The sequence below is a fragment of the Accipiter gentilis genome, chromosome 23 (assembly GCF_929443795.1).
Source record: "Accipiter gentilis chromosome 23, bAccGen1.1, whole genome shotgun sequence".
Lineage (NCBI taxonomy): Eukaryota > Metazoa > Chordata > Aves > Accipitriformes > Accipitridae > Astur > Astur gentilis.
Window position 1 is genome coordinate 19,233,291 of NC_064902.1, and position 20,341 is coordinate 19,253,631.

Genomic DNA, 20,341 nt, shown 5'->3' on the forward strand with positions numbered 1-20,341 from the left:
TAAAAAATACTGATTTGGAGGAACTTTTGCATGACAAAAATGACCTTTATTTGGAGCCTATTTTCAGACCTTTTCCTAATTTTAGTACTTGAAGTTAGTCTTATCCATTGTTTTACTCCATTTGAACCTGCGTCTGCCCCACATTAAGGAAGCACCGGACCCCTCTGGTTTCTGCATGGTTCAGCGAGAAATCTGGGGAATAGCGTAGCAGCCAGACACAAAAGGTGGAGTCAGCTAAATTGTGGCCCCTTACTTGCGAAGTGGTGACATAGGTACTCAAGTTATTTCTGAATTAGTTAGAAAGGAGAGGTTGCATTTTTGAGGTATTATTTACTGCTTCAGTTCAACACTTCTGAACTCTGGCTCACTCAGCTGGGCTAATGTGGGAGAGGATACGGGCAACAGCGTCCCTGAAGGTGGGGGCGAGGGGGAGGAGAGAACTTCCAAGAAATTGCAGCATGATGACTGCTGACACTTGCTTTCCAGCTGACCCAGCGTGCCAGATGATATGACGAGTGTTTCATTAGGGTCCAAATGGGCTGGTAGCTCTAGAAGAGCATCTTTGTTTTGGTGGGACCCGCTGCAAAGCCCGTTCAAGCTAGCGTGCTCACCTTCCAGAAGGATTGCGTTTGGCCGTGCTGATTGATACCTGTGAAGGCAACAGCTCCTGTGATGTGCAATACCATACTCCAGTGCTACTTCAGGTCCGTATGCTCTGCCAAAGAGTTTGTGTTCTCCTGCATCTGTCCTGTTGGAGCCTTTGGCTAGAGGGCATCTTCTGTGGCCTGTAATTCGTTACTGGCTGCTTCGTTCCACAGTGCCCTACTTTGATTAGGCAATGAGTCTTTATCTGGAAAGAAGCGAGTTGTTCCTTTGCCACTCCTCCAGTTGGAAATGGTTTTGGGACTGGACTTCTCAGAATGAGACTGTTGGTACCAATTTAATCTTGTTCGTAGCTGGTTTATATCGCTTGGTGAAATGCCAGGGTTGTTCTCTCCTGGGTGTTTGTTTCTCTGCTGTATTTATAGACAGCAACACTCATCCCCGTCAACCTCCATTTTGTGAGATTAAAATGCCAAACTTTTCTTTAGCTTCCCACTGTAAAGTGGGCTCTTGTTTCTGTCGTCACCTCAATTTCAGCTCCTTGTTCCTGAGCAGAGGTGCCCACGCAGGAGCCCTTGCCCACAAGACATCTTGTACTACGGACATTAGTGCTTCTCCATCCTCTCTGGTATTAACTTGTCGGATACAGCCTGAGGCCACTGATTTTTACCCTTGTGTTGCAGTGCTGGCCACTTGTGCCATTAGGAGTGACTCATTCCCCTGGGCTCTTCTCTGTCCCATTGAGTTTAAATTCATCATAGAAATACTGATGATGGACCATATCCTGTTGTGCTTTGAAAGATCCTAATGGAATTGTGGCAGCTCACCAGAAGGGATGAGCTGTTTCTCCTGAACTGTGTTCTGAAACAATACGGACCAAATCCAGCAAATACAAGTCAAGGGGAATTTTACTCGAGTCAATGAGCTGTTTCCCGAAAGTGTCAATGGTTCCAAGTCTGGAGCCTTAGCAGAGGCATGAGATAACTGATGTTTCAGGTTACTAGAGAGGAGGCTGAAGAGCTTATTTTGAAAGAAACTAAGTGGGAATATGAAGAGGGATCCAGGAAAGCTAGTGAGCAGTTCAGGAGTGTGATCTGGTAATAAGCTTAAAAGCTGTCCCTGTAGAAGGGGAGAAAAAGCAATGTAACTTTCATGTGGTGTGAACTCGGTGCAGTGCCTCGTGACCATAGTGAAGGCTGGTAGAAATTGCAGCGTGGTTTGGGATTTGGAGTTCTTGAAATCTTTGATTCTTTGAAAATGACAAAACAGTGCTCGAACGAGAGATTAATGGGAGCGGGAGAGGACCAGGACCAGGGAGGGCATGGTGAGAGCCCAGGTACTCGCTTGGTATCACAACGTTCCTGAAGCTGTTTCGTGCGCTCTATTTATCCGGGGTGAGGTTGGCGTTTCACCCTTTGCCTCTTTACCCTTTTCATCCCCACCTCAGTGCAGTGCTGGCCAGCAGGCTGGGGAAGCAGGGGACAAAGCTCCATCTAGTGTATAAAGGGAGATGTCTGGGAGCTAGCAAAACAAGAAGAAATTCTGCAGAAGATGGCTTTCCCTAGCCCAGGCATGTTGGTTTTGTTTTGGGTTTTTTTGTGGTTTGTGGGGGGTGTTTTTTGTTGTTTGTTTTTTTCTTTTCTTCTTGATAACTTGTGAATAGGATTGCAAACGCTTTGACTGTGCAAGTGTTAATTGAATAGCTTCAGCATCCTGACAGCTGATGCTCATTTTCTGTACCCTGGAGTGTGTACAGGTTAATACTGGCTTTAATACAGTTTCAAGTAGTCTACAATGTCAGTTCTAGGCAGAACTAAATATATGTCCTTCTATTAAGATTAGGATTTGTATAGCCGGGTTATAGCTCTGTGAAGAGACACCGAACTATAACGACGTATAAGGTTAACGCTTTTAAGGTAGAATATCTTTTGACTCTTCCTGACGGATTTGTACAATCTTAAACTACATTAAGTGTTAGATAATGCAATTATAAATGGACAAGACATTTTATTATCTGCTTTTAAAAACAAAAGAAGAATAACAAATCATCTTGTTTGTTCTGGAGGTTGCTAAAAATAGGTTTTATTTTTTTCTATTCTTTTTTTTCCCCTGAGTACTTGGAAAACCAATTGCAGTTCCTGAATGTGGCTTTGCAGCGGCCTTTCTAAGAGGGTGTGAAAAATATTTTCAGTGTATTAGGCACATATTGGCAACTCGGTATCAGGCAGCTGCTAAATTTCTGAATTCAGTAAATGGTTGTATGGGAAAAACAGGCTACTACGATCTAATCCAGACTTTTTCTGTGGATAATGAAGGAGACATTTTTTGGTTTTCCTTAATCCACCAATGTTGTCCTATTCTTATCCAAAAATATGCTGCTTGTCCTCATACCTGTAGCACCTCATACCTGTGGTTCAGTGCCAAAGACCACTTGGCAGAATTTGTCCTTGCCTGCAGTAGTAGCTCTTTGAAATCTGTGGGAAGTTGAGATCAAGCACCTGCGTGGGTTTTTGTTGTTGTTTTAAGGCTTTTTATAGTTTCCAGCATGTTGGGAATACTGGGGATTCTTCCTGCTAGAGGAGGACCAGGAGGAGTAGAAGAAGGTAAGTGAAGAGAAGGTGAAGTTTGCATCTAAAGTGGTAGGTTGAGGTGAGGGGATGGTTTGTAGTGCTAACCTTTCTGAACCAAGAAGCTAAAGAAATAGGAGAGTCATTTTGCTCCCAGCAGCATGCTTGCCAAACATTTGTTTTGCAGAAATACGCAGCTGCTACCAAGTCCAGACTGAGAGCTGGTATAATATGGCTTTTTAGGGGCAGCAATACTGCTGGCTGCTGGGCTCCAGCAAGTCTGGAACTATACATCATTTCCAGGTGACTTTGCTGCAAGTTTATAAACCTGGTTGACTAATGTAGCGCTGTATAGTCGTCTGCTGTAGCCTAAAATAACAGAAGGTGTGAATTGCCGCTCCACAGTAATGGTGGGTGCTCCCGCAGGTACTTTGCCAAGGTCACAAATGCTAAATAAACCAGATTAAACAAAACCCTGTTGCAAGAATTTGTGATTAACTGTAGTCTTTGCAGGATTTATTGGTTATAAACTAAGCGCCTGCCTTTATTTTTTGTCTTAGTAACTAAGGCAGATGTGAACTTCAAGTCCAGTGAAACATTTTTTGGCTCTTGCCACTGTTTACATGATTCAGGAGTTTGCAGTAGTTCCACAACAAATATAGCTTTGAACAGAAATAGCCATTCAAGTGCTATGCTTCTGGCAGTGCAGAAGAGATTAAGAGGGTCTAACAAAAAGGCTTGTAAATAGTTTTGAGTTGGCTGCTTTTTTAAAAAAATAAACCAATAGTTGAAATATATTTTGAAAAGCTAAGGACTGGTATTCCTGCAGCAAGTTACATGGACAGCATGTCTCACTTAGTTGTCATTAAACTGTGCAAAACATGGACCATGCTGAACAGTTTTACTTTAAAATAGCCTTTTTCTAGAACTGCAGCAGCTGTATTAATTTTTGAGATTTTATTTGGTTGCATAAAGTTGTTTCTGAGGATTTTTCCTGAGGTCTCCTCTTTCAGAAGAGCTTATGCTTTTTAGATGCAACATAAGAAAGATGCAGAACAAAGGGATGATTGCAAAATGAAATTAAGGCTGTGTATTAGCAGGGCTGTATTTCAGGTGTTAAGAAAAGACATGATAGATGAAGGAGGATCTTCTAGTATATGTTTTGATGCTTTGTGAAATCAGAAAGTATAAATGTTGCGTGTGTGTTTTTATTTTGGTTGAGACTTCATTCTCTACTATGTTTTTGGTTTGATATTTTATTTACATGTCACCCCAAGTTTAAGTAATTACTTTCCTCGTTCCCTCTCTCTGGTGTTTATGAACAGTTTCTGGCTAGAAACAAGGTGCAGAATTTTTTTATGGGGGCCAAGGGGGGAATTGCCAGAACAGTCCCTGGAGATGCCAATTCCCCAGTACTCCAGCAGTTAAACCGACACTAAGTATTTCTGTGAAAGACTGCAGTTCATGTAGATGTCATGAACTTAAAATAGATTTTAGAGCTGTTGGATGGTGGGCGAAGAGGTCCTCTAATCAACACTTGCACTGACCTACCCCAGCCATCCTGTGCAGCTGCAGAGCAGACGCTGAGGTGTTCTGACATGACCCACAGTGTACACCCGGAGGTTGTAAGCGCACAGACACCGTACCCGTCTTGGGAAATCCCTGGGAGTGGTCGGGATTTGGGATAGGTACTTGGGGAGAGAGAGACCTTATTGCTGGATGTGGCTGAACTGAGGATGCTGCTGGATCCAGTGGTAGCATAGCAGTGCTGCCTGATGGTCTGCTGGGGCTTGCTTTCTCCAGGAGTCTTGGTTTGGGATTTACTCCATATCAGGGATGTTGTAGGTCACATCAGATGGCCTAAGCAACGGATCTGAAGGCCATCTTTTCTCTAGTTGTTTGTAGTTGAGCGATTCCTCCGGTGAACAACTGTCTTTCTCTCAGCCTCAATTAGCAAGTTTGTAAACGTCATTAATGTTTTCTTACACGGACAGCTGGAGCTTATCCCACCTTCCTGTCTGTGCTGAGGGTTCCCAAGACAGTAAGACTGGTACATCTGTCCCGCAATTGCGAGTCGCAATTGCAGTGTAAATATCCACATGGCTGGTAAAATAACTTGTTGCTTATTTAAGGCTTATTTCCTCCCCCAGTCATTCAGCCTGCACAGTAAAACGACCCTCTTTGCCCCAGTAACTCCTCCACAAATAGCCAAAGATGTAGAAGGACTATAAGCAATGCTTAAGGATTCTCAAACTGAAGTTTGTTTAAAATGTGTGGATGCTGAGGAATTGGTTTCTGCAGTCTGGAGAGTTGCTTTGTTAGAAAGAAAAGTTGCTGAAGACACTCCCTGATCAGATCAGGTCCTGTAATGAACAGTTAGTGTTGTGGCTAGAGATTGAAGTCAGAGTTTGCATAATACCTGTCCAAGATTATTTTAATGTTAGACTTGTTGCAGTAATGTGTTAGGGCTTGTTTTTTCCCCTTGCACATGGTATTGACGGTAACAAGCAAGTCCTACATGCTGATAACACAGACCCATCACGTATGGAGCACCGAATTCACTTGGTGGTTTTCATTGTGACTGTTTGGCATTCGTAATCATTTAAAGCAAATCTTCCATAAACACTTTCCCTTTTGTTTCTTAAGATCCTGTTTGCTCAGCATACCAGAGCGAGGATGTCATCTGTGCGAGACGAGGCTTCGAGCTGCCTCGTCGTCTTTGGAAAGCATTGAATAGCACTGTAACAGTGGAGTCAGTAAGCAGAAAACCTCGGATGAGCGGAAGGGTTTAGGCTGGGAGTTGCTGGGTCACCGTAAGCCTCGAGGAGCGTGGTGGCTTTTTGGCCAGGAGGGAATCTGAGCATGCGGATGATGAGTACAAGCTGTGAACACAACACGGTCAAGTCTTGGTTTCTGCAGGGCTGCCTCTGTGAATAAACTTGCTATCCGACTAGGGAAAGGTGATGTGGAGTGAGAACTGGGCACTAGGTAGTTGCAAAGTATCAAAAAGCGCAGTGATTATACGTCATCTTCCCTTGCAGCGATGGTGTTATCTTCTCTGTTTACCCAGATAAAAGAAGGTAAATTCAATATTACAAAATCAAGAACTACAGAGGTTGTTAGTGGAGCGTTATCTCTTTGCTCTTTCTTTTATCACCTCTTGGTTGTTTTAGCTATCTGGCTTTTTGTTTTGCAAATGTGTGTAGAGCTCTTTAGAGAGGGAAGTACCCATAGATGTGATGTCTGAAAAATGGTTCAAAAGGCTTTTGACAAGGTCAGGCTTTCAAGTGAAAGACAAACCTGCCTCATGCCTTTTTTTTTGGGGTTTTTTTTTTGTTTGTTTGTTTGTTTTTGGTTTTTTGGGTAATATCTTCTCTAAGTTTGTGATGGCTTTGAAAGTTTGAGAAAGAGCACCAAACCAATATTGGGTAATGCAGTCAGCTACGTTTTAAATTCCTTTAACCCTTCATGGAACATTTTGGGGAGCTTGAGGTATTTGTGTGTGTAGGTGTCCTTCACCTGCCTGCTCCTTTTCTGCCTGAGGGATTCAGCCTGTTTGGGCAGAGGTGAAACTAGGGAAACGGCGTGTACACAGTCACATTGAGTCTCTGTACTGGTACAGATGTATGTCTAGCTCTCGTGAGGTGCACCTCCAGTGGTTCCTGGCTGGAGGTTCCACCTGGTGAACCTTGAACGTGAAGGAGTTACGTTCCAGAAAAAAAATTTGTCTTGCATTCACGCTTTTCCTTCTTCTTTTTGGCGATAAAGATCGTGAGAAAACTGTGCCGTTACAGACAGCCCTTATCCACTTCTCTGATGGCACTAATGACCCGATCACACCCCTTTTAATTAACGAAGGGGAGAAGTGCTTTCAACGCCAACCCGCGTCTTCTGTTTCTCCCAGGCCCGCAGCGGGTTGTCGGTCCGTGGGACAGCGAGGGTGGTACAGCCGCCTGGGCACGGGTCTGAGGATCAGGCTCAGCTCCCTGGTAGTGCCTGGCATTTATCTGTGCTTGCTGCAGACCCGCGCCTTGCTCCGGGCCGTCTCCATCAGGAGTTTGTGCACTACTTTTGTGCAGGTGAGGCAAGACGTAGCGAGATGCTGACTCCGAACTTCGCAGCTGTTCTGGAGTCCTTTCATGATACCTGAAGACCTTGTGCGTGGCTGCCTCAACCCCCAGCTGCTTTTCTCCTCGGTAGGTGCTGGATTGCACAGGTCTGCAGGGCCGGCAGGCGCCGGGCATCGCTGCCCGTGTTGCTGCTCTGTGGGGATTGGAGTTGCCAGGTCCTTATCTGGAGCCACCCCTAGAAACACGGCGGCCGGGACTCCGCTTGACTTTCACCCCGGGGTGCTCAGCGAAAGCCCTCGGACACGAGGGGTGGGGGAAAAGATGGAAGCTGTTAGAGTTCAGATGTTCATGCCCTGCTCCTTTGACAGCTCCTGTCTGTAAGTGGCGCTTTGCCGGAGCGACAGCACCGTGAGCAGATTGTGTGATTGATTTGTTGTGATGGAGGTTGCGTTCTGGGAGTTAAAAGTACTGTGCTTGGGAGCTGGCCACTGTCTTCTGCAGAGCCACAGGAGCTGTGGCTGACCAGCTGAGATAATGACGGTGACTTTCAGAAGGGGAAGACTTATAAAATACTCCGTGTGTAAAAAATTACTATTGTATATACCTCTCCCCCCCCCCCCCCTTCTGAAACTTCATGTCAAACACACATTTGGGCTATTGAGGGTTCGGTTTAGGCATAAAAAGACTTGGTGCATTATAGTGATTATTATATAGAAATCTTTGAGGGCACTCTTGGTTTGCAATTATTCATCTCCCTTTTAACAGGAACAGTAGTAAAGGATTTGAAAATGTGACCTTTGCAGCTTCTAGGTTGAACCTCTAGTTTTACCTTGTTCCTTAATCTGGTGGTGATCAAGCTTTCCAAGCTATGCTGCAAGCTGTGTCCCCAAGTAAATGGGCATTCAAGCAGATCAACTTACGGAATTTTATTAAGTCAATGCTCATGCAAAAGCCACCTCCAGAGCTTAATAATTATTTACTGAGTGCTCCTGGGTCATGAGAGAGGTTTTCATTAAGTTCAGAAAGCATTATGTTCAGCAGCTTGTGAAGGTGTGTTTTAAAGACAGGAAGAAAAATGGAAAACTACTAAATGGTGTACAGCTACTTAAAAAAATTCTTAGCTGAGGATTAAATGAAGTTGTTTTTTTTTTTGTTGTTGTTGGTTTTGTTTTTTTTTTTTTTTTTTTTTTTAAGACAAGTGTATCCATTGAATTAATTCGATTTGTAATTCAGCCCTTAGCTCCTGGATAGTAATTCTGCATGGTGGATGGTTGAGGGTTTTTTCTTCTTTCCCCCTGCTGACCAGGTGCACGCAGTGCATTCGGGTAGATGGATGGATGCCTGTTGGGTTGAGGGCTGTTCCACGGGTGCAGCCTGTGGTGTAGGGTAAGCAGTGCTGCTGCAGGAGAGCAGCTCTGAGCTGGTGCAGGTCAGGATAAAAAAAAACCAAACACTGGAGGGACAGAAAAATGTTTACCTTGATGATGGAGCAGATATAACACCAGGCAGCGTGTCTCTTTGAACATGTAACCTTCAAACATGGAAATCTTCTTTCATATATAGGCCTGAAACATAGTCCTTGCTTTATTATAAAGGCTGATAAAGGTCTCCACACCGTTTGTTATTGCAGTGTCCTTGGCAAGAAAGGACATGCCAGGGTGCTAACTGTTGGTTTGTTGGTTTTTGTTTTTTTTTTCAACATTGATACTTTAAGCAGCGCTAGCCAGTTGGCGTGGTGAGTAGAGCATCGCTGTAACCCACAATCAATTATTAAATTTTAGGAATGAAGTACAAAGTGCTCCAGGGAAAATGCCCTCGTAGTTTTCTTGTACTTAGAATCCATTGCTTTAGCTGAAGATAGGGGAGAAGAGATTAAGTAGGGGACATTTTCGTTGTTTGTGGGGTTTTTGGTTTTGGGGGTTGGGTTTTTTGGAAGGCAATCTGGCTCCCTCTTGCTTTTATTTTTTTTCTTTTGGTATCCTTCCATTTTTCCGTCACCCCCCCTCTGTGGCAAACAGCGATGGTGGCTGGCAGGTTAAATGCTGCTACAAGTGTTGTTGCTTCAGCCACATACATCGTACTGGCAACAAAAAGTTTCTTGAGGCTTTACTGCTTGGTAGAGAGACTGAAAACAAAATCTGATCGAACAGACTTTAGTTTTGAGGAAACTCTAGTGGTCATTGAACAGGAGGGGTGTTGGAAGGGGAGCTGTGCAGTGGTCTCTTCTGATAATACCTTCTGGAGGTCAAGCCAAATATTTGAGTTGTAACGTTGGCAACCTCTCATCTGCTTGCTTTAGAGATCAGGATAGTTTTATGCTAATGTTAGATCCATAAATGCGGATGCCTTTCTTTTCTCTATAAATAATTATGAATGGGATAAGGGTAAGACATGAAACACAAGCATTTAAATCCCGTGTTGTTTCTTACCTCTGACCTCCGAGATCTGGTGCAGCTCAGTGGATTTCTTGTGGTGCTAAATCTGCTTTTCTTGGCTGATTTTCTTTGTGGACTAACCCATTAACAAACAGTTGGCACGAAGAGAGGAGAGCAACAGCCTCCCTCTTGTGTGCCATTTCTCTGCTTAGAGCAGGGCAGTCAATCCTGCCAGAGCAAGTGGTTTTGAAAGCTCTTTTTAATGCATTTTATTTTATTCTTGTTCATCTGTGTTTGAGGAAGCTTTGGGTCTGAGGAGTTGGTCTGTGTTTTTAATTATTGTAATTTGTCTAAGAAACCTTACATTGGAGGTTTTTCTTTTTTCTTTAAAAAAAAGCAATAAAATTCTAAAACAGTAATTAAAAAGCAAAGCTGAGTTAAATATTTTTTTCCAGTTCAAAATCTCCAGGGAGGTTTCTTAACAAATACATAGCTAATGCAAAATAATGTTTGTAAACCTGACAACTCATGTAAATAATGCATGTGAACTAGATAACTTGTTTGATCTGTTTATAAGAATCTTAAAACAAAACTGACCAACAAAAGACTAGTTTGTCTTTTTGCCCAAGGAGACAGAGGTAAAATAATCAGTATCCATCTGGGAAGGTGGATAAGGCTTTAAAAGATAGGGTCTCTGTAATCTCTTGAGTTGCCGGCAACAAAATCAAACTTGATTTTAGTCTGACCAGTTGCCTTTTGTTATGCAATGGCCATCTGCATTATAACTTATGTATGCAGTAACTAACATTTCCCAGGCATCTGAGCAAAGGATATGTAATTTAAACTTATTTAATAAAACGTTATCGCTTCATGATTAATTGGATTGGCACATGACACTCATAACTAATAACTCTCAGTCTGTATTACACTATGCTTATTAGACTGCTAATGGATAACTGGTTTAATCATATGTCAATTAAAGGGATGAGTTGGTTTCATTTATTGCAATTAAATGATATCTATAAACCATGTTTGCAGGAAGTATCTAAATCGCATCGTGTATCAGTTGTGTGTGTGGGCTCTGTTACCGACTCTACATAATCTGGGGGTGAATCAGCTCACGTATGAGAGTTTTGCATCCACGTGTCCAGGTTCTGGGTCGTACTGTGGTACGAGGCACCGTGCTTGATCACAGGAGAAGATCTGCCTGTGCAGCAGCACATAAAGGTCAAGAAGCTTTAAAAATATGAATTTTCAAAATTCTCTTGATGAAGCCTTTGACATAACAAGTTTCTAATTGCTTTTTTGATTGGAAAACTGAGTTTCTGACAAACCTTCTCCTGTTTGCTCTCCGGAGGGTACACAGTGATGAAACCCAAACCATCTTCCATTCCACCTTGGAGCTTTGTGCGGAGCGCCCTGCAGTTGAGAAGAGGAGCAGACGCGGTGGGGAAGGGAAGCTGGGCAGGAGGATGGTCCGTGTTGTGCATGGGACAGGCTTAGAGGAGGAGATACCGAAGTTTCAAACAGTTTTCCACGTTTGATCAGTGGAAGGAGTGCTGGTGCGGTGAGACCACCCTGCCTGTGGCAGGAGCTTTACAGCCCCCGGGGGATAAATAACGGGAAATCTGCATGGCAGGAGCTGTCTTGTGTTTGTCCAGTCTCCTTTGCAGTGCTTGTGACAGGAGTGTCTGTTCAGGCAGGCAGGTGTTGCGTGGCAGCTTTTATGCCAGATAAAAGCATTATTTCAACTCAAATATGTTGATGGCAGTAGCTGCGGTCTGGCAGCAAGTCGGTGCCAGCACTGCCTGCGTTCAGCGCTTGTGCGCCTCTATTCTGCCTATAATTGTAACGTTCATAAATAAGAGAACGATGCGTCTGCTGAGCTCGTGGCTCTGTTGTAGCTACGCTGGTTTCTGGCTTCTTTGAAATAAGGATGAACAAGACATACAGTAATCTCCTCTCAAGGTTTTCCTTGCCCTTCATCTGGCCACCAAAATCTGGTGTTCTGGATGTGAATAAGATCAGACTCTTCTTCCCCTTGCTGGTGTCTGCTCTTCTTTTGATACTTGTTTAAAAAGTACATTGCCTGACCTTGCACTACCTACCTAATTACATCTAAGCCATTTTTTCCCAGTGAATAATTAAAATACTGAGCAGAATTGCAAAAGAAGTAAAACTTGGAAGAGGCTCTGCTCTTTGGGGAAGAATTTGGCAGAACAGCATTTTCTGGTACTATTGTTTCTTTTAAAGACGCAATACTTGCAGCTTTTGTTGACAATTTTCAATCAACAGTAGACCCCTGACTCATCTGCAGGAAGCTCTAAGGAGAGTTGTTGGTGTGAGCGGGTACAGTAATTGCGTGAGCCATATGAGGTTTCTAGCAGGGGCTGTTTGAAATGCCATGGAAATAATTTCTCCCTTCCTTCTCTCTCGCATTCCCCAAAATTTTAGTATATGGGAAGGTTCTTCTGAGATGTTTTTTAGCACACTTGGCTTTGGTAGGCAGAGAAACAGTTCAAAATGAAAGAAGGTGGGAGGAACTGCTGGGTTATGAATTTTGCAGAATAAGGTATCTATAAAAAATGCCGGTAACATACAAATGAGAATCCTGCTTAGTGTGATACAAAATAAGCTTTTCCTCAACATGAGGAGAATGAATCCTCCCTTAAAAGCAGCATTTGAGTTCCTTTTTTTTGCTCATCAAATACAGTGGTGTGCAAATTGGGGTGCGCAATATTATTGGTGGGCAGGAAGAAAATACTAGCTACTTCAGTAATAGATGTTTGTAATTCATAAATAAATAAATATACATATATTGGGGGTGCACGCTCAAATATTTTTTCCTTGTAGCAGTGCATGATCAAAAAAATTGGGAGACCACTGACCTATAACTGTCCTAGTCCTGGAAATAAAGCATCTTCTCAGTTTAGAAATGTGCAAGTGCTTCAGATGTGCAGCCAGGATACATGCTGCTGGGTTTAGATGTGAGAATGCTTCACCCTTAATTGAAAGGGTGGTGTTTTTTACAAGTATCACAGTCAATGACTTGTCTTGAGCAGCTAATTAGTACGATTATTCCACAGCTGCATTAGTTTCACCACAAAGGTTTTCTCTTGTTTTATCAAAAGGATCAGTGTCTCTGTGAATCTTTCAACCTGACAGGTCTTAAATAGCAAGATGGTCCCCTGCCTCCCTGCCCCCAAAATGTGTGCTCTGGAAAAGCAGAGTTTGATCTCTTGGGGGACTAAGTGTGGGTTCTCCTTTTTCGTTTCGACTCTGAACTGTTTTCAACATCAGTCCTAAACAAAGCTGGAAAACTTCCAGCGTTGCTGGCTCCGGTTGTCCAAGCACAAGTAGCAATTGGTGCCTCAGCCTCCAGGCAAGACCTGGAAGGGCTGCATGCTTTTGCACTCCTTTGCAAGCTGTCCGGTCAGCATCCTGCAGGTAGCACCGAAACATGGGAGCCAGAGGTGGGATTTTCAAGAGCAATCTCCTCCTAGAGCCGGAGGGTTACTGCTGGCTTCCCCAGGCGTGGCCCTGCATCCTTTTTGCCTAATGAGCCCTTTCCTTCCATGGGCTGACAGCAATCAGTCAGAATCAGAACCCAAATATCCTGAATTATAGGCACTGCAGCTCTTTCTTATATGGAGTCATGTATTCTTACCCGCTTCCAACATCCTTCCCTCAAAGGATGTGCAGCTTGGTATTTACATACCCTCATTGTTCCGCCTTATGTTGCAGAAATATCTTCTAAACAGATTTTAGTTCTGAGGGCCAACAAAATGATGGATTGCTTCAGGAGGTTTCCCTGCAGGCCATGGCGAAGTCCCATGGTTTGTCCCATGCTGTCTGGTAGGAAGCCCTGCTGGCCAGTGGCTTGGAAATAGCTCTTAGGCGGTGAAGCAGTGAGCTAGCTTGGGCCAGCCTGATATGCTTTATAAAGTGTGACTGAAACAAGCCGTTATTGTTGTTTTTTCTGCCTGTTCTTATATGTCACTGTGCTTGGGAGATCCTGGTAGGCCTCAAGCGGGAGTTGGGTTGGGTTTTTTCGGGTCTGGTTTCTAGCTATGAAGAGTGCCGCCACCAGCGAATCCAACCCCAAGGTAGTATTTTGCAGAAAATGACTGAACATTGTTATGTTTTGCTTTCCTGGGAGAGGTAGATTTATTTAATCTATTTATTGTTGAGCTAGATCATTAGACCTGGAGTATTATCTATATCCATCATTGGACTTGATACAGTCCTTTATTACTTTTTAAGAAGGGAATACGAGTGCCTGCTGCTATCCGTTAAAGCATTTATTCTTCTCGTGGATGGTTGCTGTAAAAATTGAAACAGCAAATGGCTCTTTACAGCTGGATATTGGCGCTTGGTAATGGTTAGCTGCAGCCAAGTTAAGGCAGCCTAATGTGGCTACTAAGTACCTGAAGTAGGTCGGCTCCGAATTCCCCCTCGCATGGTGCAGCGTATCCTCACCCATCCCGCCCCACGTTCTGGTGTGATTCTGCAAGCTCCGACCGCTGGAGCCGTGATCCCGCTTGTGGAAGCTGAGCTGTCTCTCTCTGGTCTTCCCACAGCAATTCCGAGCATCCTGGCGCTTCCAAGCCTCCCTTAAGCTCCTCCAGCATGACCTCACGAATCCTGCTACGCCAGCAGCTCATGCGTGAGCAGATGCAGGAGCAGGAGCGTCGGGAGCAGCAGCAGAAGCAGCAAGCAGCCCAGTTCATGCAGCAGCGCGTACCCGTCAGCCAGACACCTGCCATCAACGTCAGCGTCCCCACCAGCCTGCCCCCCGCCACCCAGGTACCCATGGAGGTCCTCAAGGTACGCCGGTCTCTCTGCCTTTCCGTCTAGGAGCTCTTGCTCATCTAAGCGTACTGTATTTAATAGGAATGTGGCTATAGGGATTTTTGGCGATGAAATTTTGCAAACAAGCTGCGCTCTGGCTTGATTTGCAGCTTGTTGTGGCATCCTGGTAGTGAAAAACAGAAAAACTTTTTTGAAAACTTTGTGTCACTTTTGTTTTCTTTAAACTTTGAGATCTCGGGAGGCAGGTTTTGTTACAAAACTAATGTTTCCGTCGTTTTCCCTTTGGAAAATACTTCTCCATCTTTCTAGTACTTAATTATTTTCAAAAAGAAGAAATTATTAATAGATATTCAAATCAATATTTTGGTTTTTAAAAGAAAACCATGAAATATTTTTGTAAAATGGAGTCAAAACTCATTACAAAAGAGCTCCTCAGAAAGCCTTAATCTGAAATAAGGGTGAGTTTCCAGCCTCTTGCAATGAGCCTTTGTAATCCTTTTTTGCTTAAATGACTTGTTTGCTATTAGTAGCTTTGGATTCCTTGTCCTACTGGAAACTGTAGGAGCTTGTTAGTATCCCTCTGTCAAAGGGGATGTAGCTTCCTAATTACTCGGAGAAAAACGTGAACATTTGTAAGAAAAGAGATAATTTCATGCACTGGTTAAGTCCAAGTAGAGTAAAGCAATGTGAAATGTGTGAGTAAAAGAATGTAAAATGTTTTGGAGAAATTTGCTGACATATTTCATGAAAAGAAAATTGTCATTAGTTCTGAAGAGTTACCTATTTGCTCTGCATTATTGCTAAATTTTTTTATTACAGTCTGATGTTTAGTAACCGCTATCAGTCAGTAAGCATATTCTTACCAGATAAGTTCACTGAGCTTGGTTACAATCCGCTTGTAGTTTGCTCATCGCTGTTATACATCAATGATACGTATTCAAAGATGTAGTTTTAAAATAGGCTTGCAGGCTCAGGACTTTGAGGCAGTCTGTGTGACGGGTTTATGGAGAAAACGTAGGGTGCTTTTATTTATTGAATCTGCATTACGGTAGTGTGTTGACTGTGCCAAAACTAATACTTAATTGGGACACTAGAGTCATACTCAAGTATGGTCTATGATCTAGGAGCAAAAAGGCAACAGCTGAATTTTGAATTATATATACACACACATACACACACACACACGTCTATCAAAAATTAAATATGATATACTTTGAGTGCGTGTGCATGTGCATATAGTAAGGAGTCCGAAATTGACTGGGAAGAGCTATTTTGTCTAACGTTTTTGCATTACACACAATGTTTGTGTATAACAATTTGTTAAACTTGTTTCCGGGTTATGACACTGTAGTTATAATTCAGATCTAGCAGATGTGTAGGTGCTATGAAATAGTTTTTTGTTTGTAATGCACTTAGTTAAATAAGCATATGTTGCGTTTTTATACCCTTTCACCCTATCAACCTAATATGTTATGATGTGAATTTTAGGGTTTTTTTTAAACCTCTCTGAAATCTTGTAGGAAAGTGTTTATTTTCTGATGATATTTTAGTGTTAAGGAACAAGTGTAATGTCTTGAAGAAGCACTAGCAGTTGTCTATATTTTTCATTTTACAATTGCCTCTTCATATGAGAGAGGAGAGGAGGCAGCCCTTTATTTCTGAGAGACAAACTACAGAAGATGCTGCAGCTGAAAAGTGATGCTTGGTTATTACCAATGGGGTTACTAGGAACTGGCTTGTCAGAGGATTTGTATGCAAATCTGTAATGAGTTAGAGCATTCCTAGGGAACTTCACGCGAAGGACTTGAACCTGAATCCTCGTCCTTCACGATTACAAAAGAAATACCTATCCCTTCTTTTGCCCTGATGGAGGAGAGTCTCCTGGAAAGGAGGAGGACACCTCCCCTGCACTCGTCTTTGGCCCAAGTGGCAGTGAGCATGACCCTGTAGAGCAAAAAATTAAGAGAATATATCCTTAACTGGCTTGTAAATTAAAAGTAGTAACTGGCAAGAACTGCCTTTTTGGTGACAGAGAATTGCACATTGAAGGTGATGATTGTGGAAACGAGAGCTGCCTGCTGGGACAAAATGATGCCTGTCTTCTCATCACCTGCATTTATATAAGTAACAGTCAAAATTAGAAAAAACAAGTCCTTTTGGTCTCTGCCCATGAGGGAAGAGAGACTGTTTTACATAGTTTTGTTGCTTGTGTTTTTGGTGGGGGAAAGCAGCTAAAGATTCATCCTTTTATTCTTACTGATAAAAGTAGGCCAGTTCTGTAACAGAAAAAATAGTATAAAATACCAGACTTGAAGTCATGATCTTGATGAAAATTTACCACTGATCCTTCAGGAAGAGTAGGATTTGGCTGAAAGGTCCATATAATTTTGTTTTGGTGGTCGTTGGTTTTTTGTTTGTTTGTTTGTTTTTGTTTGTTTGTTTTTTTGTTTGGTGGTTTGTTTTTGGTTTGTTTTTTTTTTTTTGTTTGTTTTTTTTGTTAAATAGGTTATTTGGCTCAAAAGATGAGATTAACAATAAATCAGGATCTTCCTGGTGCCGATCCGCTGACAACCAGCTCTGCCTGCAGTAACAGTGTACGGGTGACATCATTTCCCTGCAGCTGCTTTTTACACTTCAGTTGTTTTTTAGCTGTAGACGAATTTTCCATATGAGCTGTACAGAAGTGTTAATTAGATAAATAGGGAACTAAGTTGGTAACTTTATTATCCAGATGGTCTGGATTTAGTGACCTTAAAGAATGAGGTAGACAAAAAGGGGATTTTTATGTTTTCAGAAATGTTAATCTGCAAGGCAACTTTCTTTAAAAGAGATCTTTTTGAATATTACTTCATAAACAAATAAACCCAGATGTAGTAGCTGTTTTTGTTGTTGGTTTTGTTTGTTTGTTTTGGAACTCAGCATCAAAAAACACCACTCCAAACCTGTTGCATTTGTCAACGTTTTGTGTTTTTAATTACATTGTGTGAGTTGCCCTTTCTCCCATATCTCCCAGTGTGAGAGGGAGAACAATATTTCTGTGTCTGAGGATGGTAGTTTGGAATGACTAGTTTTAAAAGAAGCCAAAGAGGTTAATGAGCTTGGATTTTATATTTGTTTTCGAGATGTTCATTTAGAAACAATACAGAAAGAAAGAGAAATACATACGAATCTATGTCACACTGCATAGGAATCTCCAAATTACATAATATGGTATGCTCAAGGCCATATGAATAAATAGGATTTCATTTTCTTGAGTAATGACTTATTGCATCACTTGTCTGCCAAGTAATGTAGCTTGGCAAGGTAGGAAATGACCTGTTGGAATTCAAGTTCTGTGTTGCTTTGTGCAGCCTAATTAAGAGATGGACTAGGAGCAGGTCTAACGCATTTGAAACAGTATCTCTTTGAATCTAATAGCAAAAGGAAGATTTGTTTCGGCTTCCATTTATCCTCTGCAGAGCTGATGTTAGCTTCAGAGACGTACAGGCTGGTTTATCTTTAAGCACCTTTTCATCTGTCTCCTGTTGGTAGTCGATGACCAACATTGATCACCTACAGAGATGTCACAAGAGTTTCTTTGCTTCTGCTGCAATTCAGCTTCTTGCTCTGCTTTTGGAAATAGGAGCATATAGCCTAAGATGTTGATCGATGGAGTAGTTCGAAGCCCTATCAATGTTGGATCAGGATCTGTTCCTGAGATACAAAGTAAGTTTATATTTTTATTTAAAAGAGTTCACTACTTCGCAAAGAGTTTGTCTCGAGATGTCTTCGGTGGGTTGTTTCATGGAGTATCTTCTTCCATATGGGTCTATTTTAGTTTTGGGTACTTAATTGGTATTAAGAAGCTGTTCTTTTTATTGTTGTTGATTGCAATTATTCTCTCGTCTGGTAAGAGTCCTTATCTGTTGGAGCAGAAGCACCGCTGCAGATCTCAACTTCAGTATTCCAGAGCTGATCGCTGGGAACTGGTTGCTGCATTTCTGTAAGAAGGGTTAGCTAGGACTTGAGGAGGTTGTGTATCAGGTCCCTGCCTGTGGTCCCTGAGACCTGATGATAGGTTAGTCCTTTTGCTCCTCAGTCATCCATTTGGAAAATATTACTGCTATTAATCCCATACCTTGTGGAGCTAAATTTGTTAAAGGTGGTGAAATCCTTGACTATTATTAATTGAGAGAATAGGCTCTTGGTTTGTGGTGAAGCTGGTCTGTTAATCAGCTTCCCCATAGCTGTCTTGGACTTCATCTTTACCATCTTCCTGCTTGCTATCGCGGAATTAGCTTTTGTCCTGTAGTCTTAGCAGCTGTCTGTTGACAGTTATTCGGGGAACATGTCCTGCCGATGTGATCAAGTTGCTGGGTTCTGCTTTTTGTGTCTTCTGTGCCACACTCGCCCGCTCCCAGCCTCCTTTCCTACCAAGCAGCTTGCAGGATTCTTGTCATCAGTGAGTGATCTCCTGCCTCCTGAGTTACTGGCAGCAGCAGGGAAACTCCCTGCCTTTCTGACAGGCAGTGATACCCTAGCCTCATCTATAGAGTAGTTTTCAGTCTTCTACATCAGTCCAGGCAGCTGATTTTGCTATTTTTTTTGTTCAGCGGGCAGAAACACTGACTTGTACGACCAGAGTTTTACGTAATGTCCCTCTGGCATCTTCACTAAAGCTGCACTGTAGCAGTATGGATTTTGGGTTTACTACGCTTTACACGCTTTTAAGAAACACAGAAGGAAAAGGATTTTCCTTCATCCAAAACATCTAAAAGATCCAGAGGAAAAAACCAAGGAATCATTCTAAAGGCTGAAAGTACCAGCCATCATGCCTTATTCTCCCAAGCAAGGCATGCAAGATCCTCTGCTTGTTTTGGGGGTTAGTCTTTGCGAAGTTTTGCTGATAGAAGTAGTTAGACCTGAGATTTTGATTAAGGCTTGCCTTTGAAGATTGCTCTTTTCTTTTTTTTTTTTTTTGTTTTTTGTTAAGTGCACTTCTTTCAAAGTAGTCTTAGTTATGGAATTTGCACTGGTCCAGAAAGTAAACTTACTGCAGAAATTCAGAGAAGTGGGCCAGGTGAGGAGTGGGGTCTCGCCTGTCTGCTCACTGAGAGACATTACAAAAATTGAATTGTAGCTATGCTGTGCAGTTTGTATTGTTCTGCCTGATTTCTGGGTAAAGTTTACTGTTCAGAACAAGCATAACACAATCCCTTAAGTACTTTGGACCTGCCTGGCCAAAACGCCAATGTGGCATTGCAGAAGCTGCAACTGGCATGAGCAGGCTTATGTCCTCCATGGGAGGAGATGCACTGGAGCATCGTCAGGAGTCAGGGCAGGAGGCTCGGGGCCAGCATCGGCCCACAGAATGCAAATCAGTTCCTTTGAAAACACTACCAGTTCTTGCAGAACTGAAAACATTACTGGTGGGCAGCTGACGTCCAGCACTTGGCATGTCTCACTAAGCAGAGAGAAGGTGGAAAACTGAGGGTGAACACTTCTTCCCTCTGCCCCTCCATGTTATTTGTTCGCGATCCTCAGTTGGCACATGGATGTGACGCTGGTGCTGTCGTGTTTTTAATGTGATGCACCAGGCCACGGCACAAGGGTTGATGATGGAAGCCTAGACTTGATTTGATGTGAAATGGCGTGGTCCCTGTCCCAGTCTGTCCCTGCTGCTGCATGCTAACGCTCCCAAGGATGCGACTGGTTTACCTCCCCTTCCTCCCGAGTGTTGTCTCACCAAATGAATAGCATAATAAGAAATCTGCTGGGCTTCTGATGTCTCTCTTCCTCCCTCTTTGCCTGCCATTGGGGATTTAAGAATGTAACTTCCATTTGGCACAGGCGCTGAGATGGCAGAGCCACGTCGGATGCCGCTGCGAAGTACAGCCTCGAGGGCTGGGGTGGCAGCCCGCAGCGGGTGTCTGCT

The 20,341-nt window shown here is 42.9% G+C and overlaps 1 protein-coding gene across 4 annotated transcripts in view; it reads left to right on the plus strand.

The window, feature by feature from the left end:
* MITF (melanocyte inducing transcription factor) overlaps window positions 1-20,341 on the plus strand; it is a 112,873-nt gene that overhangs the window by 47,065 nt on the left and 45,467 nt on the right. For all 4 annotated transcript variants that reach the window (XM_049826507.1, XM_049826508.1, XM_049826509.1 and 1 more), the window contains one exon: window positions 14,196-14,442. In XM_049826507.1, the coding sequence (XP_049682464.1) occupies window positions 14,196-14,442 (247 nt within the window). The remainder of the gene's footprint in view (window positions 1-14,195; window positions 14,443-20,341) is intronic.